Below are 27,273 nucleotides of genomic sequence, written 5' to 3'. Positions count from 1 at the left end.
GGCGTGTGTGGGGCCTCATGCAGGGCAAGCCGGGAGCCTGCGTTCCCTGCCCCACAGCACCTCCGATCCGCCCTTCCCACCTGTCACACAGGGCGGGTGTTGTGACCTCAGGGCTGCTCCAGGGCACCCTGGCAGACACATGCCATCCCAGCCTCCCTCAGGGTCTGGGCACTGTCCTGCCTCATGGCTGCTGGAAGGGGGAGCCAGCCTCCAGCTGCAGATGCCTGACGGTCTAGCTCGTGCCCTCCCAGACTCCCTTGCGGCCAGGGCCTGGACTGTGGCTGGGGTCTTACAGGTCAGGTGCAGCAGCACCTTCCTAAAGACAAAACAGCAGGGCTTGAACTCCAGGATTGTGCTTAACAGAGCACAAGGCGGGTGGGGGTCACAGGAGCTGATGAGGTAGGCCAGGGTCCGCACTCCACAGTAAGCCACTCCCGGGACCCCCCCCCCCCCCCCGGCAAGGTCCTGGACCGGTGGCCCCCAACTTCATGCCCCATCCTCAGTGAATACTGGATCCCTCTCTTGACAAAATCGGTTTCCCAAGACTTACTGATCTGGTATTTGGGTGTCCCCCATGAATGGGTGCCTCCCCCAAGGAAGACTCTGGCAATGAACATAGGAACCACTGCTGTTTACAGATGTGGACACCGAAACCCACAGTGGGTATGAAAGCTGAGCAGCCAGGAAGCCACAGGCCGAGATTAGAACCCAAGTGGGTCTGTCGCCAAGCCAGTCCCTCCATTGAGCATCGTTCTGGCTCTAAGGACGGCAGTGGAGATACCTGCTCCTGGGCCGCCAGGGAGCTGGATGAAACCCATCTCTGAGAGGCTTCTCTCCAGGCTCAAGGACGAGGAACTGGTGCCCAAGGTCCTCCCAGAACACGGGCTTCGGAGGTGAGGCCCGCCTACACAGAACTTGGGACTGCCTGGGCACCTCTCATCAGTAACTTTATTACTCTCCAAATGGTGAACTGTGGTCTCCGCGGTGCTTCACTGGAGCGGGCATCGCTGTCCATCACGCACCCTCCCAGCCGCAGAGAGGGGCGAGCCCAAGGAGCCCACGAGCAGAGCCCAGTCCATCCTGTCAGAACCATCATCCCTTCCCCCTCCCACCCTCGCCCCGTGGGGAGGGGTCTCCTTCCTCCAGCCTCCTCTGGATCCGGGGCCCGCGCTCCACCCCTGCCCCGCGCTCCTCTCTTGGGCTCAGGCCAGCCTCGCTGGGCCCCCACACGGCCGGGGGAGAGGCCGGGGGGGGGGGGGGGCGGAGGGGCTCGCGGGCGCACCTGCACGGAGTGGGACAGCCTGGCAGGCTGTGACAACCCGATAGGGCCGTGTGGCCCGGGACAGGAGTCGAGGAAACAGGTTCCGACTGGAGCCGGCGCAGGAGCAGGGGGCTGCAGGCCGGGAGGGGCTGGGCGGCGGGCGCGGCGGCTGCTACCCCAGCGGCCAGGCCGGGAAGGGGCCCCCGCCGCCGGGGCCCGCCGCCGCGCCAGCGCCGCCCGCCGCGCGGCCGTGAATGCGCTGGTGGCGCAGCACGTGCTCGCGGCGCCCGAAACCCTTGCCGCACTGCCAGCAGGCGAACGGCCGCGCCCCCGAGTGTGTCTTGCGGTGGCGCACCAGGTGCTCGCGCCAGTAGAAGGTCTTGCCGCACTCGCAGCAGGCGTGCGGCTTCTCGCGCGCGGGCAGCGGGCGCAGGGCCGGCCCGGGGCCGCCGGGGTGCGTTCCGCGGTGGCGCCGCAGGTGCTCCTTGCGCCGGAAGGCCTTGCCGCACTCGGGGCAGGCGTGCGGCTTCTCGGCCGAGTGGCTCTGCCGGTGGCGCAGCAGGTGCGCGGGTTTCAGGGCGGCCTTGCCGCACTCGGGGCAAGAGGTGGTGCCCGGGGCGGCCGCTGCCGCCGCCAGGAAGGGGGGCAGGCCGGGCGCAGGCGGCGCCGCGGGGGCCGGTGGAGGGCTGCCCGGCTCCTGCTTGTAGGGGCGCGTGGCCTGGGCGTCCCCCGTCGCCAGCATCTCCACCCCGGGGGCCGCATCTCCTGCCGGGCAAAAGCACAGAGTGAGGGCGGGGTGGTGCAGGGCACAGGGGGCGGGGGCAGGCCGGGGGGGGGGGCGGGCCTGTACCAGGAGGGGCCCTGCCCGGGCAAAGCTTAATGCCAGGAAACCATGGGGGCAGGGGTAGGGCTGATGGGTCGCGGGGACCCCGCACAGTGCAGTCAGTGCCCAACAAACGGAGGCGGCGTGCGGGCACGGCTGAGCGGGAGAGGGAATGCGGATGCAGATGAGCCGCGTGTCCGGGAGCGTCAGTGGGTGGATGGTGCAGGAACTGGCCAGGGGGAGGGGGCGGGGGGGGGGGCGGGCAGACGGATGGACAGTGGGTCGCCAGGGTGCCTCAGTCCTTTAAGCATCCGCCTTCCCCTTGGGTCATGACCTCATATCCTAGGACTGAGGCCCCCTTTGGGGGCGGGGGGGGGGGGTCCCTGCTCAGCGGGGAGTCTACTCCGCCACCCACCCCCATGCTCTCACTTTCACTAAAACCTTTTTAAAAAAGATTCCTGGGGCGCCTGGATGGCTCAGTCACTAGGTGTCTGCCTTCAGCTCAGGTCATGATTCCTAGGGTCATGGGATCCAGCTCTGCATCAGGCTCCCTGCTCAGTGGGGAGTCTGCTTCTCCCTCTCCTGATCCCCTCTTTCCCTATCTCTGTCAAATAAATAAAATCTTTCTAAAAAAATTTTTTTTTAAGTTCCTGGTTTAAAGTAACAAATGGAGGGGCACTTGGGTGGCTCAGTAGGTTAAGCCTCTGCCTTCGGCTCAGGTCATGATCCCAGGGTCCTGGGATGGAGCCCTGCATTGGGCTCTCGGCTCAGCAGGGAGCCTGCTTCCTCCTCTCTCTCTGCCTGCCTTTCTGCCTACTCGTGATCTCTGCCTGTCAAATTAAAAAAAAAAAATCTTGAGAAATAAAGTAACAGATGGACAATGGAGAGAGGGAGGGATGGACAGCAGGTGGGGGGGTGGGGGTGGATGGAGGAGAGGGGACAGTAGGGAGACAGAGCCGTGAAAGAGCAGGCAGGCTGGCCACACGATGTGTGATGCGTGGCGTCTGAGTGGGGATCTGGGGAAACGGATGGGCGGATAAGTCGGGGGACAGGTGAACCTCACATTTCCTTTCTCCAGGTTTTTAAACTGCCCTATGGAGTTCTGGGGGGATAAGCTCCAGCTCATGATTCAATTTACAAAAACCACCCCAGTGCAACTGCGAAGTGTGAAGCTCCTGCTCCCATCCACACGCTTCCCCCATCCACACGCTTCCTCCACGCCAGCCACCAGCTCCTACGCCCAGCGTCCTGGCCGTCTCTCCCGGGTGCAGAGACACCTCCCCTCAGGGGCAGAGGCCACCGTCCCCACCCTGGCTCTGGCCCTGACTTGCTATGTGGCCTCAGGCAAGCTGCTTGAGCTCCTTGGACCTTGGGTTTCCAGTCTGCTGGGCGTCGGCTCCCAGAGGGCAGCGTGTACCCAGCAGGCCAGCCAGAGGTGGGGTCGGCTTGGTGCACCGCAATGTGCTTAAAAATGTGAAAAATGTGTGAAAATCAGGCATGTCATAAAAACCCAAACTGTGGACTTTTCTTGAGGACTAATCTGCTGATATACTGGGTGACAGTCCCATGTGGAAACACAGGCAGCAAGAGAGCTGGCAGAACGGTGCCCGGCACACATGCCCAGCTGGGACGCATGGTTAGGCACCAGCTATACCGTCAGGCACACGCTATCGCCGTGCCCTCTGTGAGGGCGTGTCTGACCCATTTCCAGCCCCGGTGCCCAGCTCAGGGCCTGGCACATGGCAGGGTCACCAGGAATGTTCTCTGAGAAAATGAATGATGAGGAGGGGGACCCCCTCAGGGTGGGGGAGGGGTGAGCTACTCACCTAAGGGCATCATCCCAACATCATCCTTTCCAGTGCTCACCCCAGAGCCTTCTGTCACATCCTGAGGTGCCCTCACTGCTGGTCCCTGGAATGAGAGATACCACACTCAGAAATGAGAAACCACAGTGACAGGCTCTACTTTTTCTCCCCTGCAAACCCCACTACGTTGTCATCAAGCCCTACCACGTGCTCTGGGAGAAGCTGGCCACCAGGCCTCTGGCTGGTTACCAGGTGAGGGACCATCTGGGGAGCAGATCCCCCAGCCCTCAGCTAACCCCCTCATGAGTCCCTGAGTCAGATCTGCCCCAAATTCCTGACCCACAGAAACTGTGAGACAACAAGCATTCGTTGTGAAAAGCCTCTAAGTTTGGGGTGACTTGCAAAGGACAACTGACACAGCAGCTTTAAATCCTACCTTAGCTTCACAATTCCTGCCCTCTGGATAAAGTGCAAACTCCTTGACAAAATACACAAGAAAAACACATAAGCTATCTCTAACTCAGGAAAAAAATAAAGCTCAGGAATGGAACTTTTCCCTGATCAAATGGTAGATCACTTCTGAGCAGTGTCAGTCAGGAACACGAAAGGTTACTGAAAATGTTTTAGACTATTCTATGTTTCAGACGTATTTTATGTTCATATTCTTCATGCTATTGTCATTGTTCTTAAGCCCTTGTCCCCAAAGAACAGATCAGAATCTTGGTGCCAACAAAGGAGAGCTGACTCCTGAGTTCCACACACCCAACCTCCTTCTCATATTTACTTCTTTTAAATGCAACGCTTAGGGTGGAAGTCAGTGATGCCTAAATTTCTATCAGCTAGCAAGACGACTCTGCAGGGAGCTTCCGGAGCTTTTCCCAAACGTGCATTGTCTGGGACCTGTGAACGCCCACGTTGTCTGGTGGCGGCAGGATGAATACTTTGCATGGTCACCTCTTTGCTCCAGCAGGCTGTAAGCGGATTCCTGACCACTCGCGTGGCTCAGGCTGTTATGGTGCCACAGGTGCTAACCCGCTACTTGCTTCTGCTGTGGCCCACAGGCCAGCGTGCCCTGCCACCTCCTCCTCCAGCCCCACCTCCGGCCAGGTCCCGTCCCGAAAGTCCACAGTAGAAAGCTAATGATGCCCCGAGCATGCCAGGTTCTCTCAAACCTCCACTCTTCGGCATACTCTTCTCCCTCTCCCTAGAACTCCCTCTCCCTGTCGGCCTCCGACATGTCCTTCCAGACTTGACTGAGCCCCCATCGCTGCTACCACACAAATGTTTATCAGCCTCTGTGACTTAAGAACGGTCCCTATCCTGCTACCTGTTACACTGTACTATTCAACATGGAGGTTATATGGATGCACATTAAAAATGCATATATTTAGGGGTGCCTGGGTGGCTCAGTCATTAAGAGTCTGCCTTTGGCTCAAGTCATGATCCCAGGGTCCTGGGATTGAGTCCCACATTGGGCTGCCTGCTTGGTGCGAAGCCCGCTTCTCCTTCTCCCATTCCCTCTGGTTGTGTTCCCTCTCTCACTGTGTTTCTATCAAATAAGTAAAATCTTTAAAAAAATAAAAGATTAAAATAATGCATATACTTAAAGTACACGACCCAGTGAATTTCAACCCGTACACGCTCCCGCAACTGCCATCAGCGCCGAGATGGTAAGCATATCAGCCCCTGAAAGTTTCCTCGTGCCTCTCCGCAGCACTAATCAGCAAACCCTGATGCACGCTTCCCGTCGCTCCAGAGCTGTTTTCATGTTCTAGAAACTTCATACGTAGAACCACATACTACACAGGTACCCTTGTTCTTGGTGGGGCGGGGGAGGGGGGGTCTTTCATGTGGTACCATTATTTGGATATTGAGGATGCTGGCCAACAGTTCTCTTTCTCGCAGCATCCTTGGTTTGGCCCGCAGAAGGAGCTGGGACGTATACCTTCTTCAATTTTTGAAAAGTTTGTCTGGAGCTGGTATCACCTGGTCCTGATATGTTCAGGAGACCTCCCGACAGCCACCTGAACTGCCACCGGCATTTCTATGCCTCTGCTGCCCATCTGCTCCCATAGAGTGTGCGCTTCAGGAGGGGAGGGCCTGGCCCACCTGCCTTCTGTGTATCCTGGTGCCAGTCCTTTTAATAACTGTCGCGAGGCGTGACTCACCTGCAGAATTCACCCACTGAGAATACAATCCCGTGGGCTTTAGCACACTCACAGGCATACGACCACCCCCGGTTCTAGGATATTTTCATCTCCCACAAACTAAACCACAGACCTAGTAGCAGTTGCTCAGGTTCCCTGCCCCAGCCCCAGGGAACCCGCAGGCTTGCGTCTCTGGGTCTGCCTGTTCTGGAAGCTGCATTAACGGAATCTTGCGGTCTACAGCCCCTTCTCACAGGCTCCCTCCCCCTTCCGCGTCACATCTCGGACAGTCACTCCAGCGGGCGTGGGTGGCTGAGCAGTGTCCACTTGCGAGGCTGGACTGTGCTGCTTCTCCATCCTAGCAGGCACCTGGGGCACTTCCACTGCTTGCCTATTACAGAGCCTGCCGCCCGGCTGCAGCATCACTCGCATCAGGGACAGATGTTTGTAGGCTCGTATGCCAGGTGGGGACTGTGGGCTCACAGGGTGGCTGGTGTTTAACCTTCACAGGCACTGCCAGACCTGTCCCGCGGCACATTCCCGCCACCATGGAAGAGGGCTGGGCTCCGACTCCCGGCGCCTCTTCTCAGTAGGCGCCAAGCAAGTGAGCGATGGGTGGGGGAAAGGGTAAGGGTCAAACTGTCTGCCTCTGCTCTGATGAAGAAACGGTTCCTGAAGAACAGGGTAAAGTTAAGTGGGTACCGAGGTGTGGAGTCAGGGTCCAGCATGAGGCTCACTAGGTCCCTAGGTGCCTCCAGCCACAGACCTGCCTGTGGGACCCTGAGCATGTTACCTCCCACCCTGGGGTCAGGGCGGAGGGGCTGAAGTGGCGCTCGGTCTCACCCCAGGTCCTGACCTGGACTGGCACGGCACAGCCGCCCGGGAGCGGGATACCGGCCAGGTGCCTGCCCCGCCGGCCTCTGCTGCAGCTGTGTCAGCCCGCCCTTGAGCACAGCCCAGGAGCCCAAGAGAGCCAGCAGGATCTCCTGGTGATTCTAGGGCACACACGTCCTCTGGATGGCCTAGGGCTCTCTGGTTTGGGGTCCCAGGCATGGGATGCTAGACTGTGCACAGAGCAAGACACCCAGGCAGAAGAGCCGTGGGGATGAGGCTTGGGCACTGGAGCAGGCACTGGGGGCCCCGTCTCTGGGGTACAGCAAGCTTAGAAGCAGAATCTAGAGCCAGGGCCTGTGGGTTCCACTCCTCCCACTGTCCCCTAACTAGCCCCGTGACCTCCGGCCAGTTGCTGACTTCTCTGGGACGCGTGCCATCACCCGGGAGACAGGGTAACACCGTGAGGTACTGACCCCTCAGGGTTGGGTGGAGACAGGCAGGCTGGGCTAACAGCGGGTTTCATGGGGGCCTCTTAGCCTCCAGAGGGCTGGAGACCAGCGTCGGCCTTGTGGCTGTACAGCTGACCCCCAGTAAAAAGCCTGGACACCAAGCTTGGGAGCCTCCCTTGTCAGCACAGTGCTGTCCCCACGGCACCCCTGGGACAGCAGCTTTCCTGGACCCAGCCCTGAGGCTCTCTCGTCTTTTCATTGAAACAAGTCAGAACCAGGAGCACCCCAGCTCTCGTCAAGTCCTGAGTCCTTCTCAGGAATTACTGAACCCAGGTTGGCCCCGGGGAGCCCCGAACCTGCAGGTGGTATCAGGGCAAGGGGTCCTCGGGGAACCCCTGAGCGCCACACACGGAGCTGCCTAGTGGCCAGCACTGCTCGCCTGCGGCAGCAAGGACACTTGGGTTCAAGTCTGCACTTCCTACCCTGCAGGTCCACCAGGTGGGGGGCGCAGGGAGCAAAGGCAGGAGGCCCGACCACAGGGTCCCGAAGGGTCCCGCAGGCCATTGCCAGGGCGGGAGGTGTCTTTCTCCCGTAGCTTCACCCTCTGGCCCAAGATGCACGGTCTCAGCAAGCCCTGTGGCCCGCCTTCAACTCTCGGGGCCGCAGCTGGCCTGCCCTCCTGCACACGGGCCCTGCCAGCCTCTCCCCTGCCGGCTGTCCCTGTTCTCTTCCTCCTCAGTCCCAGAACTCCCTGAGCGCTGACCCAGGAGGCCCAGGCCAGCGGGCGTTTCCTGTTGTGACTGACTGCAACCCAGGCTCTCCCCGCCTCCCGCGCACCGGCTTTCCTTTGGGTTTCCTGGGCTGGCCGGGGCGGACCCCTGGCTATTGTGTGCCTGCCACCGGAAGCGGGGGTGTGGGAGGCTGGGGGGGCTGGGCGTGGCCAGTTCAGTCCTGCCCGGCCGTCTCCCCTCACCTGTGGCATGGACCAGGCTCTCGCTCCACAGATGTGACCCGCACTGCGCACTGCCCACTGCATCCAACGGAGGCGGCCTGGGGGGTTACCCTCCGCTCCCCGGCAAGCCCCTTTCCGAGCACCCACCGCGTACAGAACTGAAGGCACCAAGGACACAGCCGTGAACGGGGCAGACACGGCCCCTGCGCTCGAGGTCCCATGCTCTAGTCACTGCCACATGCGTCACAACACCACGGGATTTCCACGAGGCTGGCTCGGCCAGGCAGGAATTTCCCTCGGCCCCTGGGGATCCCAGCAGCCAAGAAAAGTCCTCAGAACCACAGAGGCCCAAACGCTGCCGGTGGCCACGCCAAGTGCCACCGCCACCTCAAGAAGTAGCTGGGAGGCTTCTTCTAGAATCAAACACACCCTCCGTGAAACCCAGCCCTTGCGCTCTAGCCACCCCTCCGGACAAAAAGCACTTGTGCCCACGCGGACAAACACAGCTTGGTCCTTATGACAGCTGCATTCAAAACCACCCAGCACTGGAGACCACTTCTGGGTCCTTGAGTAGGGGAGGGACAGAGAAGCTGGCGTGTCCCCACCACGGCAGGAGAAAGGAACCACCCACCAACACACATGACCGCCCGCGTCAGCCTCAAAGGCACGGTGCGGAGCGAAGCCACAGCTCGCACACGGAGCTCCTCTCTGGGTTTCCCCAGGTGACGCACCGCACGTTGGCGGCCCGTGGGGCCCTGCAATGCCAGCACAGGTCCCTGTCCTGACTCCCGGCAGGGAACTGTACCCCATCCCCACCCCCAAAAAGTTAAAAGTACATGGAAGCCAAGCACCTGGCTGGCTCAACAGCTGAGCGTCTGCTCAGGTCACGATCCCAGGCTTCTAGGATGGAATCCCTCCTCTTCCGTCCCTCTGTCCATCCATCTGTCCATCAGGCTCCCTGCTCAGCGGGGAGCCTGCTTCTCCCACTCCCTCTGCCCCTCCCTCACTTGCACGCCCTCTTTCCTAAATAAAATCTTAAACAAAAGCAGCCCACGGAGGCCGCGGCACCTGCAGCCAATAACAGCAAGCTCCGCGCCTGAGGGAGGCTCGGGAGCAGGGCTCTTTGGAGCTCCTGGGGGCCCTGGCAGCCGGGTCTGGGGCCGCACCAGGGAAGGCTCTGCCCGCACACAGAGGACCCCGGCCCCATAGACACCCTCGTCCCAGACACATTTCCCAGACTCCAGCTTTCTGGGTCCCTCTGCCACAGTCTAAGGGCAAAGGCCTGATGCCAGGCAACCATCGCTCTTCACGCCTTTGCTTTAAACAGCTGTCCGTCCCACAGCAATGGGGAAGCAGCATCCAGGGGCCAGGGATGGTGCGGTGTGACCCCACGGAACAGCATCACCCCATCCAGCGATGCTCTGCCTGGCTCCCCGCCCGAGGCTGTTCTCTTACCAGAGGAGGAGAAGGACGCCCCGGCAGACAGGGAAGCTGTCAGAGCATCCCCGGGAACCACGGCTCGGCGAGACTCTGACACCCTTTCCACACCCTTTCCGACTCCTCGGGCACCCACCTGCGTCCGTGGCAGACACAACGGACCCTGCTCCCCGGGCTTGGGATGCTGACGTGTGGGGACAGCCCCAGCATCACGGGAAGAGTCGGGGTAAGGAAAGGACGTGGCCTTGGAAGCGGAGGCTAAGCGAGGCCCAGGGATGGAGCCCTCCCTGGGCTCCAAGTGGTTCTGATGGCCACTTGGCGTGGCCACCGGCAGCGTGTGGGCCTCCGTGGTTCTGAGGACTGTTCTTGGCTGCTGGGATCCCCAGGGGCTGAGGGAAATCCCTGCCTGGCCGAGCGGGTGGTGACCCCAGCCTGGGACCCCGTGCTGCACACACCCCGGGACGCCAGCTCAGCCGCCTCGCACACCACTGCCAAGACACTAAGAGCTTGGACACACTGAGTTCAATAATTAAATCCTCTGTTCCTTTCCACTCTTTCTATTATGCTACTGGATGGTTCAGGACTACATACAGGCTCACGGACTACTGCTCCCCGGACAGCGTGGCTCTAAACCGGGGGTCTGCAGGCTGTTCCTGCGACGGACCAGGAGTAAGGGTTTCCAGCTTTTTACGGGCCATCGGTCTGTGTCCACACTGCCCCGCTCAGGCCTTGTGGCAGAAGAGCCACAGGAACCGTGTAGACAGATAGGCCTGGCTGTGCCCCTCTCCACAAAGCTAGAGGGCAGGGGGCAAGCCTGGTCCATAGGCTCCGGTCGGATGACCCCATCTCAGGAAAGCATCTGGTCTTCCACAAAGAGAGGGCTGGCGTCTGCTCTCAGCCACCAGGTGATGACCTGTAAGGCCTGGGGGCACCCTGCCTGACACAAGCGTCTGCGTGCCTGGTGGCCTTGGGCCACACTGGACAGTCCCACGGTGCAGTTTGTATCAGAGACTTCCAGACACCCAGGGTCTGCCTGGCCTCCACAGGGGCTGGAGGGGACGGGGATCAGGCCCGCACACTGGGGCCCGGCAAACTCCGGGCACAGAGGCTCAGGGAGCCACCCCGGCTGGTGACACTGCAGGCACAAGTCACACACCATGGCCGGGAGGACTTCAGGCTGTCCATGCACCCCTGTGAGAGGGCGGCCGGAGGCTCTGGGCCAGGGCTGGGGCCCTGCAGCTCTTTCCTCCGCCAACCCAATCTGCGCTCCTCGGCCATGACAAACCCCAGTGTGAGAGAGGAGACGGCTTTCGGGTGGCTCTGAATCCTTTCCCTGAATGCAACTGGAGAGCAGTCCCGGAGACCCCCAAAGTTGCCGTGAGAGTCAGAGGGAGGGCAGTCTTGGGGACCCCTCTGCACACCCGCCCCAAAGCCTCCCGCTCTCCCTTGTGCCCCTTGTGCCCCGAGGCCGGGCAAAGAGGGGGAGGCCGATCTCTAGTCAGGTGAGGGGAAAGCTGGTCCTCCCTCCCCATCCCACCCCCCCGCCCCCACCAGCCCCGCGCTCACCCAGAGCTCCTCCAGCAGGGCCACGGCCTCCTCCCCGCTCCGGGGCCGCCGGCTGCACACCCAGGCCTGGACATCGGCGGGCAGTGCGCTCAGGAACTGTTCCAGCACCAGCAGCTCCAGCATCTGCTCCTTGGTGTGCAGCTCGGGTCGCAGCCAGTCTCGGCACAAGGTGCGCAGCAGCCCCAGCGCCTCGCGGGGGCCTGGTGCATCGCCCAGGTGGAAGTGGCGAAAGCGGTGCCACGGCGAGTCCAGGGTCAGGCCCTCGGCCGTCTGGCCTTCCTGCTTCACGGGCTGGGGAGACAGGACCTCCATGGGGGTCTGTGAGTCCTGCAGGGACAGCAGCGCCTGTGGGGAGGGGAGTCAGCACAGTCAGAACCCAACTCAGTGATGCAGGAAACCACCACCTCCCGCCGGCTGCACCCCAAGCACACCCAGGTGGGAGCCGAGGGACCCGGAGTAAGTGGTGGAGCCTCTCTGTGCCTCAGTTTCCCCTCCAAGGCTGAGGGTGAGTGCCTGAGAAGGAAGGTGCTGGAGGAGGGGAGATGGGACCCTGTCCAGGGACAGCATGGGCTCCGGCCCTGTCTCTGCCCCTTCCCTGCAGGTGACCGCAGGCCCCACTGCCCCTCAGTCTCCTCCCTTGGCTTTGTGTGAGGAGCGAACAGACAGACAGCCGGGAACAGCACGGCCCGGCCGGGCTCAGAAAGCCTGCAGCTCTCACCAGCACCATCGCCACCGTGACTGCTTGCCCGATGACACGCAGACCCTGCGCCCCCTGCGGCACGGGCTCTAGCATGCCCGCTCCAAAGCCACCCCGCCCCCGCCGCTTCCTTATTCACATCCCCAAACCCACACCGAGCTCTAACCCAGCACCCCGGTGTCCGGAGGTGGGTTTGGATGAAGCTGACACAAGCTTCAGTTAGAAGACACGGGGGCTCTAACGGGCGGCGTGGCAGCTGGGGCTCCCGAGATGGCGCTGTCCGCTCGGAACTGCTGGGAACAAGCTTACACGTTCTCACCACAGCAAGGACAAGGCTGACGACGTGAGTTGACAGATGTGAACCGCACTCACCATGGCGACCGCGTCACAACGTACCCACATCAGATGGTCCCGGGGTAACTGAACACAACGCTCTATGTCAATGACGTCTCAGTAAAAACGGAGAAAGAGACGAAGAGAAGCCATGAGGCTGAGGTCCGAATACGAGGGGATTGGTGCCGCTAGAGGAACAGACATCCCTGGACGTGCTCTGCCACATGAGGAGACAAGCAAGCTGCCCCCGCAGCCCGGACACAAATCTGCCTGCACCCGACCTTGGACTCCAGCCCCAGAACTGAGAGAAATCAGTGTCTGTTGCTGAGGTGCCCATTCAGTATTCCCGTGGCTGCCCACGCCATCCGACACATGGATGGGCCCCCAGTCATGTCCGGGGATCGGGAAAAGAGGCGGACTGTGGGACTTGGCCCACATCCACTCTCCCCTTCCTCCTCTGTGCAATCCCCCCACCCTCCAAGGAAGCCGCGTGCCCTCCCCTTCCTCTTCCCTGTTCCCGAAGGAGGGGACCCAGACACGGCAGCGTCTCTACCGGGAGACAGCTGGGAATGTCTGGAGACTTTTGACTGCTGGATGGGGGTAGGGGAATGGGGCTGTGGGTGTCCAGCGGTGGGGAGGCAGCTGGCGGTCCTAAGGCCCACAGGGCAGCCCCATGGCACAGAATGGTCCAGCCCCGAATGTCGACAGCACTAAGACTGAAAGACTCCGGGCTAGAAGAGAGATCCTCCTGTGGTCCAGGGACCCCCAGGGTACAGCAAGGTCAGAACTGTTCCATCATGATGGTAAGATGGTATCTGAGGGTGCGCCGGGGTCTTCCACAGGCTGCACACACACAGGCCGAATGGAGAAGCCATCTTCTTTCAAGTCAGGAATTGGAGATATTCGCAGAAAAACAAGGCCAGGTTTCCAATTTTTTGTTTTGGAAAACACAGTTATTTTCCATTAAAAAAAAGGTTACTTATGTCAACATATGAAATGTTGATTACTTCTAATCTTATAAGCATTATTAGTAAATACTTTGAAATTTCTTTGGCCTTTGCTTTAATAGGATACATACCCACAAACACAACTGCTACTAGTAAAGATAGTTCGGGATCTCCAGTAACTTTTAAGAATGTAAGGGGGCCCCGAGATCACGACACTTGAGAACCACTAGGACTGGGTCAGCAAACAGCCGCCTGTGGGCCAGATCTGGCCTGCAGCCCATCTTTCCTTTTTTTTTTTTTTTTTTTAAGATTTTATCTTTTGGTTGTGGGGCTTGAACCTACAACCCCAAGATCAAGAGTCGCATGCTCTACCAAGTGGGCCAGCCAGTTGCCTCTTTCTTTTTTAAAAATTTTTAGAAGATTTCTTATTGATTTATTTGAGAGAGAGAGGTAGCAAGAGAAAAAGCAGGAAGCAAGGGGGAGAGGGAGAAGCAGGCTCCGCTGAGCAGGGAGCCAAAAATGGGGCTCTATCCCAGGACCCCGGGGTCACAACCTGAGCCAAAGGGAGACCCTTAACTGACTGAGGCATCCAAGCACACGCTTTTTTTTTTTTTTTTTTTTTTCATAAAGTTTTATTGGTACACGGCCAAGCCTACTTGCTCGGGCACCACCCCTGGCTGCTTCTGAGCTCGGAAGACAGAGCTACGGACATCTGGCAGACTGAAGAGCTGCAAAGCTGACACATGGCTAAAGCTATCTACTGTCTGGCTCTTCCAGAAAAAGTTTGCCAACTCCTGATGGTGGGAGACCAACACAGAAGGGATCCTGGATGGCCCCGTGGGTATCGGCACTGACCCACATCGTAACACCCTGCACTGTCAGGAAACCAGTTTTTCTACTGGGCTTGAGCCACTGTGTTTCGGGGCCTCGTTGCTGCAGTAGCTTGCTCCTGATCAGGACCACAGAACAGCTCTCACCACCCAAGGCAGGAGGCAGATGAGGGCTCTGACCAGTGAGAGTCAAGAGAAGGTCTGCGTTTGAACAACTTTCCTCATGATATGAGAAACTTCTGTGGCCACCCTCATTTTGCAGCAAAGGAGGTCGAGACAGGAATCCTTGGCTCTGGGACACAGGCTCTGTGTGGCTGGGCTGAAAGGTCCCCAGGGTAGCCCAAGTCCAAAGCCCTGGCTCTTAAGTATTACACACTGACCATGGACATCATCTCACTGTTGGGCCAGCCACCACACCCTCCCGCATCATCTCCCTGCTCCTGAACCTGCCACCCTAGATGCAAATCACCCCACAACAATCAGAAGCGGGTTTTTTTCCCTCAACACAAATCACATTATGTCACTTCCCCACTCAAAACCCTCTGGCTGCTTCCTTGCTACAGAAGGTCTCCCATCTGCCTACCTTTCTTATCTCTCACTGTTCTATCCCTGGCTCTCTCTACTCCCGCCACACCAGCTCCTGGATTATATTCTCAGACTCAACGCTAGTCCTACCCCAGAGCCTTTGTACCTGCTCTTCCCCCCCTTTACTCAGATGACTCCTTCTCTTTTTTGAGGACTCCATGCAATTTCCCCTACTCAGAGAGCCTCCTCAAGCCGTCTGATTAACACAGCATCCACACACCCTACCCTGCAGTTACTATCCCGTCACCTTTACTAATTTCCTTTAGTGTTTAACAAGACAAGGGCTTTCTTTGTGTGCTGTCTTCCTTCGTGAGAACTGACGCTTTAGGAGAGCAAGAGACCACATTCACAGAGCCCAGCACGCTGGCTGGCACTCAAAGAAAATTTATGGGATGATCAGTGCTATGGGATTTTAGTATTATTGCCTCCATTTTGCCAATGGAGAAAATAAAGACATTTGCCTAAAGTCACTCAGCTAGTAAGTCACAGAGCCTAAACTCACACCCCTGTCTGCCTGGTCCACAGCCAGCCTGCAACATCACCTCCTGCCCACCCATATCTCCATTCAAGGGCTCGTGAGCCTGGGGTGGCAGGGAAGGCTTCCCAGAAGACCCAGGCCAGAGCTAAGTCTCCAAAGACACAGAGAAGCCTGCTTGCTATGAGACAGATCCCCCTGGACTGGACTGGAATCTGACCTGAGAGAGCCAGGGCTCAGACATCACGCTGAAGGGTCCTGCAGTCTTGGGGGGAGGGGGCTCACGGGTTAGCCACCAGCTGTCCACAGTGAGTGGAGAGCAGGGCCAGCTAGACCTTTCTCTGGGTCCTGGGGTCACCACCCAGGAAGCAGTAAGGAAGTTCGTTCCACCAGGTGAACCAATCCTTACCCTCCACTGCGGTCCAGTGCCTCCTGCCGCGGCCAGAGTGCTGTGCGCTACCCTGGAAGCCTCAGGAGACAGCTGCTGAGCAGGCTCGGCCTCACAATGCCCTACCCAAGCACCCCAACAGCCCTGCAGTTTGGGCACCATGACCAGAAGCCCACAAGATCACTCAGAAACAGGATTCAAACCTGGAACTGTGGGACCCCAGAGCCCATGCTGGTCGCACCCAGCACCTCTGCACAGCCCGCTGGGTTAATCAAAGGGTTATGAGGTGGGACTCCGGGCCTTGGCTGCTTCCATTTCCAGCTCGGCCATTTATCCAGTGCCTGACCCTGGACCCCTGACTTGCTCTCTGTGGACTGAATTTCTCCACCTGGAAACCAGGACTGATAACAGCTCCTTCCCCGCACGGGGTTGCCAAGATCGTGACCGAGAAGTGGCCCAAGATCCAGTAAGCGCTCAGGGAAGACTTGAATGTCCACTGCAGGATTTCCAAACCTCAGTACCAGTCCCACGTGGGGACCGATGCTTCTGTGATGTGGCCGCCGTCCCATGCCACGCGAAATGTCTGTCAGCATCCCCGAAACCAGCGGCCGTTTCCCCAAACCCCAGCTGTGACCGCCACACAGGTTTCCAGATACCGCTGTGTCTCCCCAGAGAAGCAGAACACGGGCTCCCAGCCCCGGGGCTGAGAGCCACGGGCCCACGGGACATGCCCGGGGCGCAAGGGCTCTGGGGCAAGCCCCAGCTCTGCAGCCGCCCAGCGGTCCGTGCTCGCACACGGTACATGAGCACCTATTACACACGGGGTCCCCATCACCCGGGCTGTAAAATGGGCCGGAAAACCCGACAGGGGCGAGCGTCGCCGCGTGAGGGCGAGGGGCGAGGAAAACAGATGCGGAGCGCAGCGGCCGCGCCAGCAAGGGCTCGAGCACAGGGAGCCCCAGGCGCCGGCACCCACACCTCGCCAGCCTCGGAGGAGGGGGCCCGCAGGGTGACGGGAGCCGGCCGGGAGCAGCTCCCACAGACGAGCCCAGCCTGGAGCCCGGGCCAGCCACCGGCCAACAGCCTCCCGCGCACCCGGACCCGACGCGGGCGCCCAGCACCCGAGAGAGGAGCGCGGCGGGCGGCCCCAGCATCCGACGCCCCGCACCCCACCCCTCCCCCTTCGGGGGGCCCTCCCCCGCACCCCGCCCCCGCTTCTCCACTCCCGCCAGCGTTCCCCATGCCGCGGGGCCGCAGCCCCCTCCCACTTCCCGACCCTCCCCTGGCCCCTCCCCCTCCCGTTCCCGCTCCCATCCCCCCGCCCACCTCCCGCTTCGCTCAGCCCCCCTCTTCTCCCCTCCCCCCGCTTCTCCACCCCTCGGTCCTCCGGCCTCCAGCCCCCCTCTCCCCAAAGCGCGTCCAACCGCCCCCCTAACCCTCCCTGCCCCCCTCGCTCACCTCAGTCTCCCAGACGAGGCCCCCCAAGCCCCCTCACTCGTCGCACATGCGCACAAAGCTCACCGGGACTCCATGCCCCGGCAGGCTTTGCGCCAAACTCATCCGTCCCCTTCCCCCCAACACTCAGACACCTAGCCTTCCGTTCCTCCTCCGCCCCCCACCGGCCTCACCCGGAACTACGTTTCCCAGGAAGCATCGCGGCAAAAGGACGCGTCCCTTTAGCAACTCCCCGTGAAGAACTTCGCACGCCCGTCTCCAGATAGCTCTGAACTACGCTTTCCAAGGGGTGTCGAGGACGGCCCGCGGCCTACTAGCCCAAGCAAACAGGGCCTCTCAGCGCGCCAAGCTTGGAACTACATTTCCCAGAATGGCTGCAGGGTTTTCCCCCCCCCCTCCCAAATTGGCTCGTGCGCAGGCCTGCGCAGACGTGCCGACGGGGAGGCCGAGGTGGGGAGGAGTTGTCGTGGCGGCATCGTCCCGAAACAGGTGGAGGTTGGACGCCGGCGGGTGCTCTGGAAATGAAATCCCCGGTCCATAGGGCAGGCAGGCGAGGAGGAGGGGCCTCGCCAGAGTTCGGCGCCCCTCAGGCCTGTTGGGTGCGTCTTCTTGAGAACGGGTCTGCCTGGGCGGCGCTACCAAAGTCCGAGGCCGGCGCGCAGCGGATCGCGCCTGGCTGGGGCCTACCTGCGCGCCCTGGTTCGGCTTCCCCGGCGGGAGCCCGGCGCACAGCGTCTGGCCTCGGGGTCCGCTCCTGCGTGAATCGGGAGAGGGTGCTGCCGGCCACACGTCGTTGGCGTGCCCCCATCGGACAGGGCCCTGCCTCAGTTTCCGCACCTCGGAAACGGTAGGGCGGGAGGAAACGCGAGGAGATGGGCCGAAGCTCCCACGAGCCGCGTGGGCCGGGGGCAGCGCTGGACGTCGTCCTACCTCCCATTGCTTGAACGAACGGTGACTTCCCTCCAGGTTTACCTGCGGTCGGTGGCCGAATGCGAGCTTCCCGCCGGGCCCACCGGTCTGCCCCTCGCTCCTGTCCTTCGTGAGTGCCAGCTCTCCGGCCTCCTTTCTGCTCCAGGAGCACCGCTGATCCGTTCCTGCTCACAGCATCTCCAGAACTCCCTTCCTCTCGCAGATCTGAAAGTCTGCCCGGTTCTCCCTCCCACCCTCTGCCCCAGCCCCGCGGTACCCCGTATGGGTGGCATTAGGCTGTATGTCTTCTTGGGACGGGCTGACTGCATGTAGCACAATGTTCTCTGCGTTCACCTGTGACGTGGTGCGTGTCCGAATTACCTTCCTTTTTAAGACTGGCTAATAATTCGTTACGTATATGGATATCGCATTCTGGTTTTCCATGCATCACAGGGCTCTTAAATCTTACAGGAACATGTCACCCTTGCTTAAAACCCTTCAGTGCAGAGGTGCCTGGGTGGCTCAGTGGTTTAAGCCTCTCCCTTCGGCTGGGGTCGTGATCTCAGGGTCCTGGGATGGAGCCCCACATCGGGCTCTCTGCTCGGCATGGAGCCTGCTTCCTTCTCTCTCTCTGCCTGCTTGTGATCTCTGTCTGTCAAAAAACAAACAAACAAACAAACAAAACCCTTCAGTGTAGACTCTTGACCCTGGCCTGCAAGATTCGGTATTCCTCTGGTTTATGTGGTGCCTTGGTTCACATCAGAAGAGGGTGCCCTCAGAAGGACTGCGGCCTGAGTGGGCCCGAGCCAGGGCATGGGCCTGGCAGGGAGATGGAGGGCGGGATGCAGCAACTTCTCCCAGAGAGCAGCCACTTGTAGGGAGCAGGTTCACCTCAGCTTCACCGCAGTACCACGTTCCTTCAGGCATAATCGTGGTGCTCCACCACAGTGGCCCAAGGGTTCTGAGTCAGGTCCCAGACCAGCCACACAGCATCACCTGGGGGCTGCTTGGAAATGCAAACTCGCGGCCCCCACCTCAGACCCACCGATTCAGAAACACTGGGGGTGGGCCCGCACTTTGTTTTAACAAGCCCTCCAGAGGCAATAGGTCAGAATAGGCACCCCTCACAGGGTCCTTGTGCAGCTGCATGGGTAGATTACATGCAAAGCCCTTACATCCTTCTGGGTTGAGAGGAAGGAGTTGATAAACACCACTTTTTTTTTTTTTTTAAACTTCACCTACAGTTAACGTAACTGATAAATGCAAGCCCAGCCCCCATGCCTCCCACTCCATATAATAAAAACAGCTTACTTTCCCACAGAACATCGTCTACTCATGTATTGCATAATTCATGTGTACAGGTCACTTTTTTTCTTTTTTTTTTTAAGATTTTATTTATTTAGGGTTGCCTGGGTGGCTCAGGTAGTTAGGCATCTGCTTTCTGCTCAGGTTGTGGTCCCCGGGTCCTGGAATTCGCTCCTCCTCAGACTCCTGCTGATCCTCGCTGTCCCCCTGCCTGTACTCTCTCTCTCTGGCAAATGAATGAAAAAAATCTCAAAAAATTAAATTCTATTTAGTTATTTACTATTTTAGAGAGAATGTATGTGTGAGCAGGGGGAGGGGTAGAGGGAGACTGAAAATCTCAAGCCGACTCTGCTGAACTCAGAGCCCAGTGCAGGTCTTGGTCTTAAGTCCCTGAGATAAAATCAAGAGTCCCATATTTAACTGACTGAGCCACCCAGGCGCCCCAAGCCTTTTTAAACGTGGAGCTCTGCATCTTCATCCTGCACTGGGCCTCACAGATTAAGTAGCCATTCATGTCACACCACCTCGATAACCAGTGTAGTGTCGGCACACAGCCCTGTTCCTCCAACGCCTGAGTGCACCATAAATACTGGTGAGGAATGGAAAAAAGGAATGACTCCCTGGATGTCCTTCTTCCACTTTTTCACCTGGTAACATCATACATTCCTCAGCAATCCATTTAGATGCTGCCTCCTCCAGGAAGCCTTCCTGGATAACTCCCACCCCAATAAATCTGGATGAAGCTCCTCATCTGAGCTTCCACAGTACCCCTTTTCCTCTTCATCTTGCGCTTGGACTATTTTTGTATCTGCCCTGCTTATCATCTGGCGAGCACCTCTATCACAGAGACGAAGTCATCAGAGCTCCCAGCTTGGGGCCTGCCTGGGTGAGTGAATAAGGATTGAAGGAAAGTGGTTCTTTTTTTTTTTTTTTAAATTAATTAATTTATTTATTTGACCTTCCCAAGGCAGAGGCTTAACCCACTGAGCCACCCAGGTGTCCCTAAGGAAAGTGGTTCTTAACCTTACTTCCCAGGCCTGAGGGCAAAAATTCTTTTGGCAGCAGATCTGGCCCTTATCCTACCAAAGCTCCTGGGCTCCTTTGTAGCACCGCTATAATTATTACTCAAAATAATAATTAACGTTTTCTCTTTTGTACGGTGCTTTAAAGTAGGAAGATCCTCCAGGGTGGGGAGGGGATTTGGTTCATGCCTGGTGTCCAGCCCCTGGCACCCGGAGGCTCAGGTGATGTTTATTGGATAAACGGGTGATGGATGAGTGAGTACGGAGCCAGCCAGCCAGTCTGCACCCCAGCTCCTGGGGGCTGGATTGTGAGTCTGAGTCACCTTCGCCAAGCCCCAGGAAACCCTCAGGAATGAACAGTTAAATTATGAATGAATTGCTTAATGAGGGGCACACACTGCCTATTATGTTATTCCGCCCTACGCTCTCTCTCTGGAGCTGCAGAGCAGATCAAAGCATCAGCCCATTTTACAGCTTGGACAATCGAGGTTGCCCTAGGAGACAGACTGAGAGCACAACCAGCAGCGGGTGTGGCAAGCCCACTCTTCCCGCCCTGTGGCCCTTGCATGGCCCAGGTGGCAGGTCTTCCACTGGCCGGGAGAGCCTGGACAGGCAGATGGTGAGCAGGCCGCCAGCCCAAGGGAGCCAAGCAGACCTCACCTGCCAACCCAGAGAATTCCCTGGGAAGTTCTGCCCAGCTCCGTTTCCACACATCTGCCCAAAGCAAATGCAGCCTCGGAGGCCACAGCTGTGGGCGGTTCTCTCAGCTTTCATCCCCCGTGTCTTGTCTCAGGAGGCTAGAGGGTTCTGGGGGTGAAGTCAGTGAGCTGCACTGGCCGAAGAGTTGGAGCCAGAACACCTGCTGTCAAAGTCAGGCTGATTGAAGGTTCTGGAGGACTGGTCCCAGGGCACCTCAGGAGGGCTGGAAGGTGAGTGCAGCACAGGGTGGCCAGGGGCTGAGGAAGCATGATAAAGGAAGAGGGTCACTCATGCGCTGGGGCTGTTCGTGATTTCTGCAGTTGTGGTGTGTGAGTCCGCGGGCGCCGTCCCAGGCCTCGGGGCTTCAACAGCACAGTTATTCCCTCCCAGAAACCCAAGATCAGGGTGTCAGCAAAGTTGGTTTCGCACAAGCACTAACCACTCTTAGCAAGAAGGCCAATTCGATGGTATGGGATCCGTCTTTCTTTTCTTTCTTTCTTTTTTTTTTTTTTTTAATAATTTTTAGTTTTATTTTTCAAGAAAGAATTCCAACCAAGCTTGAAAATAACACTCTTGGGACCCCTGGGTGGCTCCGTCGGTGGGCATGTGCCATCAGCTCATGTCAGGATCCCACGGTTCTGGGACTGAGTCCTGCATGGGACTCCTTGCTCAGCGGGGAGCCTGCTTCCCCCTCTGCCGGCTGCGCCTCCTTCTGTGTGCACGATCACTTTCTCTGACAAATAAATAAGATCCTAAAAAAAAAAAATTAAAAATAAATAAATACATACATAAATAAATAAGAAAATAATTTTCTTGTATAAATATGGAATACAGGTTGCTGTGTGATGTGGCCTTTCCCCAGTGCCCTTTGCCCGGGGATCCTGAGGACCTCATGTGCCGTTTTGTGCCATGCTACAGACGCCTGCCGAGGTTTGATGTCTCCTCCACGCTGGACATCCTCAAGGAGGAGGGCCGAGGACTAGGGCGGGGGCATCCTGAGTTGGGGGCAGTGCCCCTCGAGTTCTCCGAGACTGGGTCCCACCCTCCTCTGGCCCCAGAAGTGGGACCAGCCACTCGAGAAACATCTGATGTCCTGCGATAACACCAGGAAAAACTGCCCGCGGTAAATACACTGTCGTTGAAAACACGAGTCCTGCAGCAACAGGGAGTGTTTCTCAGAACCTTACACCCACTTGGCATTTATGATGAGCTTTTATGGCTCTGAGAACAATTCGCTGCCGGAAGAGGAAAGTGAGCAGGCTCTAGAGTTTGTTCACACCAACAACCGCTCACCCCTTCTTGTTAATGTACTCTTCCAGCAGGTTTTACTTGAAATGGATGAAACCCAGGGAGTCAGAATATGTGTTTCTTATTAAACAATAAAGTCATTGCGTATATTTAAATCAAGTTCATTAAAAGCTTTTTGGCTTTACAGGGGTCTTTATGTTTTTATTTATTTGTTTATTTATTATTATTTTTGTTTTGTTTTATTTTGGTTGGTTGGTTGGTTCTGGTGTGTGTGTTTTGTTTTGTTTTTGGTAATCTTTTTCCTCTCTGGGTGTCAAGAGTGTTTGGAAATAAAGCACAGTGTAAAGCCAGTCCCAGCTCAGCAGGTCTGGGGAGAGGTGGAGGCTGGGAGGGTAGGACAGAGTCTGGGGCAGAGGCCTAGGAGTTGGGGAGGGCTCAGTAGCAGCTCTCAGATCCCCGTTCCCACCTGCTGCCCTCTTGACCATACTATCTGACGTATCAGCGTCTCATCTTCTCTGGGGCTGAGCATCTCCTGCCCCCTTCCAGCACCATGGTGAGTGTGAAGATGAACATCTTTGAACACATGAAAGTCTTGAGCGGCCCCATGAGCACAGAGCTGCCCCAGACTGAGCGAGGAGAGAAATGACTACCAGTGTGGCCTTGGGTGTTGAACGAAACTAGACTTAGGCAGCAGGCTGGCCTGGGGCACGCATGCTCCCCTCCTCTGTCACCAGTTTTCTCCTGCGTGAAATAGAAGCAGCGAGAGTTTCTATCTCTAGTCGTTGAGATGCATTCAGTTACCAGTCCTGAAAGCTTGGTTCCAATTTACTTAAGCTTAAGGAAGGGTTTATCAGCCGGCAGGGAAGTCCTGAAAAAGGGACCAGCTCCAGAGTCCCTTTGATTTAAAGGTACTTAAAGACTTAAAGATGTCACAGGGCGCTGGGGTGGGGCAAGGGGACGTCTGGGTCAATCAGTTGGTTAAGCATCTGCCCTCGAGGCTCAGGTCATGATCCCAGGGTCCTGGGATCAAGCCCCACATTGGGCTCTCTGCTCAGTGGGGAGCTGCTTCTCCCTCTGGCCCCTCCCCATGCCCCCCATGCTTGCGCACGTGCCCCCCCGAAATAAATTAATAAATGCATCTTTTCTGCTGCCCGTGGTGTGGATCTGTCCTCAAACTGGTATCCCTTGACCTGGGGCCACAAGCTAATGGTCAAGAAGAAATTCGTGAGATGTTCTTGGCGCACAGGTGTTTTTATGGCAGTACGGGGATAGGACCCGTGAGCAGAAAGCGCAGTGCGTTGGCTGCAGGAAGCTGGTGCTCCAGGAGGAGGGGATGCGCAGGGAGGAGGTGATTGTAGACTTCTCATTCGAATTCCTACCCGTGAAACTACTTTCACCAGATTTCTCTGGTCCTTACAATTCAGTTAGGTATTAACTGTGGGTGAGATGTGCGGACAGTCATGAGACCCATTAAGAATGCAGTAGCGAGGGCCACCTGGGTGGCTCAGTGGGTTAAGGCCTCTGCCTTTGGCTCAGGTCATGATCCCCGGGTCCTGGGATCGAGCCCCGCATCAGGCTCTCTGCTCGGCGGGGAGCCTGTTTCCCTTACTCTCTCTCTGCCTGCCTCTCTGCCTACTTGTAATCTCTCTCTGTCAAATAAATAAATAAAATCTTAAAAAAAAAAAAAAAGAATGCAGTAGCGAGCACGTATCTCATCTTTATCGGGACTATGAAGGCGATAGGTCAGCCTTCCGGGCTAGAGGTGAACATTTCTCTGCTTCGATCTCTCAGCCACCCTCACGGTGGCAAAATGACTCACCCCCACCCCAAGCATCGCATCCTGTATTCTGCCCTCTGGGAAGAGAGCCAGGACAAACTTACCTGTCCACACCCCACTGAAAACACCTCTTTATCCCGCTGGCACGAATGGGGCTACATCTTACCCAGAGACAGAGGCCACAGGACGTGATTCTGCTTTGATTAGCTTTGACCTATGGCAGGTATTCCTCTCACTTCCCAAAGCCCAGGGGTGGAACTGTCCCCCTCAGTCCCATGCACCCCCAACCCTGCGCCTGAGATGCAAGGAGGAAGTGTGGAAATCTGGGGAAGCCCGTGGCAGGGAGGGTGTCTGGTGTCCTAAAAGCGCCCACCGGGTCCTCTACGCAGGGTCGTCAGATACAGCAAATAAGAATACAGGACACACAGTTCCATTTGTATTAAACCACAAATAATTTTTTTGTGGGTAAATATCGGCACATTTTCATCCTAAAAAATAACTCATCATTTCCCTGGAATTCAAATTTGACTGGGCGTCCTGTAGTTTGTTTGATGCTAAGTCTTTGCAAACTTTCTCGTGGGCCAGACTCGCTTATGCACGGGGTTAAAGTTCCCATTCTGACTCGTTGAGTGGGGGGAGGGGGGTGGGACTCTGCATTTCTCACAGGGTCCCGGGGATGCTGTGCGGCAGGCTGGAGGCTCACACCTTGAGGATGGGTCTGCAGGACCTCACGGGGGTGAGATGGCGAGGAAGCCTAGAACAAAGCGCACAGCCCTGCGCCCAGCCCAGGATGAGGACTCAAGCCGGTTGCTCAGGTTGCTCATTATCACAATGATCTGGGTGCGTGTGTCCTTCTCCCTGACTCGGGACACTTCTCAGTGATGGTACAGAAGCTGCAAAGTCTCCATCCACCCTGCAGCTGTTCTGGCCGCTCAGTGGCCAGGGAGGTTTCATCAGGGGGGACACGAAAGGGCTGGCACATGGGGCTTGAGCCCCGGGACCCCTACGTTTCTGCGAGCAGAGCAGTGCTGGGGGCTCACCTGCCACTTTGCCCAGCCCATCTTTGTTCACTCACGTTGACCCAAATGAGGTTTGTGGGTGCACCGTGCTTTGGTCACAGTGACACAAACGCCAAAATGGGGATTTCCTGGAAGGAGTCGGGAGGGACTCACATCGTGGAAGTGAGAGCCCAATGACCAAACCTCAGGGGGGCCAGGGGATGCTGGGGACACCTGTGCTCAGTCCTCACCTCTCATCTCTCAGAGGAGGACATTTTCTCCTCCTGCAAACTGGCTTCCTCCACAGGGTGCAGAAGCAAAGCTTCTCCATCCCAGAGAGAAAACTCCCAAGGAAGGGCACGGATTGGCCTGGCTCGGGTCAGATAGTCGCTGTCTGCTTCCTTCTCGATAGGCACGCTCCATTCTCTCTCTCCCTCTCTCCCCTCCTGCACCATCTTATTCAGTCCCATGGCTTTCAATTCCATCTAGGTGCTGAGGCGCCCCTGAAGGGGAGCACGGCCATTGTGTTCACTGCCTCACATCTGGAAACCCCGCACTAGTTAGGGTAGAGGAACCTTCCAGAAGAAAGATACTCATGTGATTTAGTCAGTAATAAATACTGTGGCTGGGGGGCTTATGAACATCAGAAATGTATTGCTCATAGTTCTGGAGGCTGGGAAGTCCAAGATCAAGGTGCCAGCACCATCACCTTCTGGTGGAGGCCCTTTCCAGGCTCAGAGTTGGCCTCTCCCTACACCCTCACTGGTGGAAAGGCTAGAGATTTCTCTGGGCTCCGTCCTTGTGACCTAATCACCTCCCAAAGGTCCCCATCTCTTAATATCCTAATATTGATATGTGGTATCACTTTGGGAGGTTACATCTCACCACGAGTTCTGAGGGACATAAACATTCAGACCACCAATATACATTATATATCAGCGATATGCATTATCATGGCATGTCATATTATTCACTTTCTTACTTAGAAAATTTTTTTTTAAAGATTTTATTTATTTATTTGACAGAGAGAGATCACAAGTAGACAGAGAGGCAGGCAGAGAGAGAGGAGGAAGCAGGCTCCCTGCCGAGCAGAGAGCCCGATGTGGGACTCGATCCCAGGACCTGAGATCATGACCTGAGCCGAAGGCAGCGGCTCAATCCACTGAGCCACCCAGGCACCCCTTACTTAGAAAATTTTTAAGTGTGATAAAATAGAGCATAAAATTTTTACTGTTTTTTTTTTTAAATAGATAAAGGGTATTTTTTCTTAAGATTTTATTTATTTATTTGATAGACAGAGATCACAAGTAGGCAGAGAGGCAGGCAGAGAGAGAGGAGGAAGCAGGCTCCCCTCTGAGTAGAGACCCCGATGCGGGCTCGATCCCAGGACCCTCGGATCATGACCTGAGCCGAAGGCAGAGGCTTTAACCCACTGAGCCACTCAGGCGCCCCAAAATTTACTGTTTTAACCACCTTTTAGTTCACATTGTTGTGCAATCATCACAATCTGTCTCCAGAAGTCTTTGCATCTTGCAAAACTCAATCTCCAGACTTGTGAAACCCTCCCTCCCACCTTGCTCCAAGACCCTGGAAATCACCCCTTCTCTATGAACTTGACTCCTCTAGGCACCTCGTGGAATCATACAGCCTTTGTCTTTCTGTCTTCTTTCACTTCGCATCACACCCTCAAGGTTCAACCAGACTGCACTGTGTGTCCCAGTTTCCTTCCTTTTTAAGGCTGGATAACATATGAACCACATTTTCTTATGCCTCAACAGCCACTTGTTTCCATCTTTTGCGATTCATGCTGCTATAAACATGCATGTACAAATTAGATGCTTATTTCTTGATGATTTAACAATGTTGGGTGAGCATTGGGCACTGGGAGAGATGGTTGTGGAGGGACCCCATCTTTTCTGGGCTCTACCATGCCCTAGGACCTGGGTATTTTCTGTATCCAGGGAAGAAGGCATGGAGCAAGCATGCTTGTTTTTCAGAGCCGAGGCTTGGAAATGGTCTGTGTCCCTCTGCCCCCATCTTAGTGACAAGTATGATCATAAGGCCACACTCAGATGCCAAGACTGGTACCTGCAGTCCCTGGAAGGGAAGACACACTCCAGGGGTGGCTCTATACTTTGGAAGGGAAGGGCAGGTTTCTCTGACCACTCACCCATTGCTACTTCATCCCCGTCCTATGCTTTGGACATATCCTGTTATTGGTTGGGCAGTCTTTTTTTTTTTTTTTTTAAGATTTTATTTATTTATTTGACAGAGAGAGTGAGCACAGGCAGATAGAGTGACAGGCAGAGGCAGAGGGAGAAGCAGGCTCCC

The 27,273-nt window shown here is 57.1% G+C and overlaps 2 protein-coding genes across 13 annotated transcripts; one reads left to right on the top strand and one right to left on the bottom strand.

Annotated features, from left to right (window-relative positions):
- Positions 1-610: 610 nt before the first annotated feature.
- Positions 611-17,261, bottom strand: ZNF444 (zinc finger protein 444). 12 transcript variants are annotated; one of them, XM_032324753.1, is made up of 6 exons: positions 16,988-17,147; positions 12,344-12,521; positions 11,275-11,619; positions 3,911-3,995; positions 1,511-2,026; positions 611-1,428 (listed from the first exon to the last, which is right to left on the bottom strand). In XM_032324753.1, exons 2-6 carry the CDS (start codon positions 12,371-12,373, stop codon positions 905-907), a joined length of 1,500 nt encoding a protein of 499 aa, XP_032180644.1. In that variant the 5' UTR covers positions 12,374-12,521; positions 16,988-17,147; the 3' UTR covers positions 611-904. The 12 variants fall into 12 exon arrangements, with proteins under 12 accessions (XP_032180644.1, XP_032180645.1, XP_032180647.1 ...); XM_032324754.1 differs by having other exon boundaries at positions 12,344-12,420; XM_032324756.1 differs by lacking the exon at positions 16,988-17,147 and adding an exon at positions 12,127-12,264 and having other exon boundaries at positions 12,344-13,609.
- Positions 17,223-18,316, top strand: LOC116579431 (the record flags this gene model as incomplete). Its single annotated transcript, XM_032324840.1, is given in 3 exon segments — positions 17,223-17,372; positions 17,374-17,831; positions 17,951-18,316. Coding segments are annotated over 3 exon segments (729 nt in total), but the record flags the coding sequence as incomplete, so codon positions are not given.
- Positions 18,317-27,273: the final 8,957 nt, after the last annotated feature.

This window comes from Mustela erminea, chromosome 19 (genome assembly GCF_009829155.1).
Source record: "Mustela erminea isolate mMusErm1 chromosome 19, mMusErm1.Pri, whole genome shotgun sequence".
NCBI lineage: Eukaryota > Metazoa > Chordata > Mammalia > Carnivora > Mustelidae > Mustela > Mustela erminea.
Note: the sequence above shows the minus strand (reverse complement) of the source record. Positions and strands in the feature narration are given on the sequence as shown.

Bases quoted from the DNA above. Each gene is read 5' to 3' on its own strand.
- ZNF444 (XM_032324753.1), bottom strand. From the start codon at position 12,373: ATGTGGGTACGTTGTGACGCGGTCGCCATG. The intron at 2,027-3,910 runs GTGAGTAGCTCA...TTTGCCCGGCAG, and splicing joins TGTTGGGATGATGCCCTTAG to GAGATGCGGCCCCCGGGGTG. The intron at 1,429-1,510 runs GCCGCGCGGCGG...GGGGTAGCAGCC, and splicing joins GCGCCACCAGCGCATTCACG to GCCGCGCCCGCCGCCCAGCC.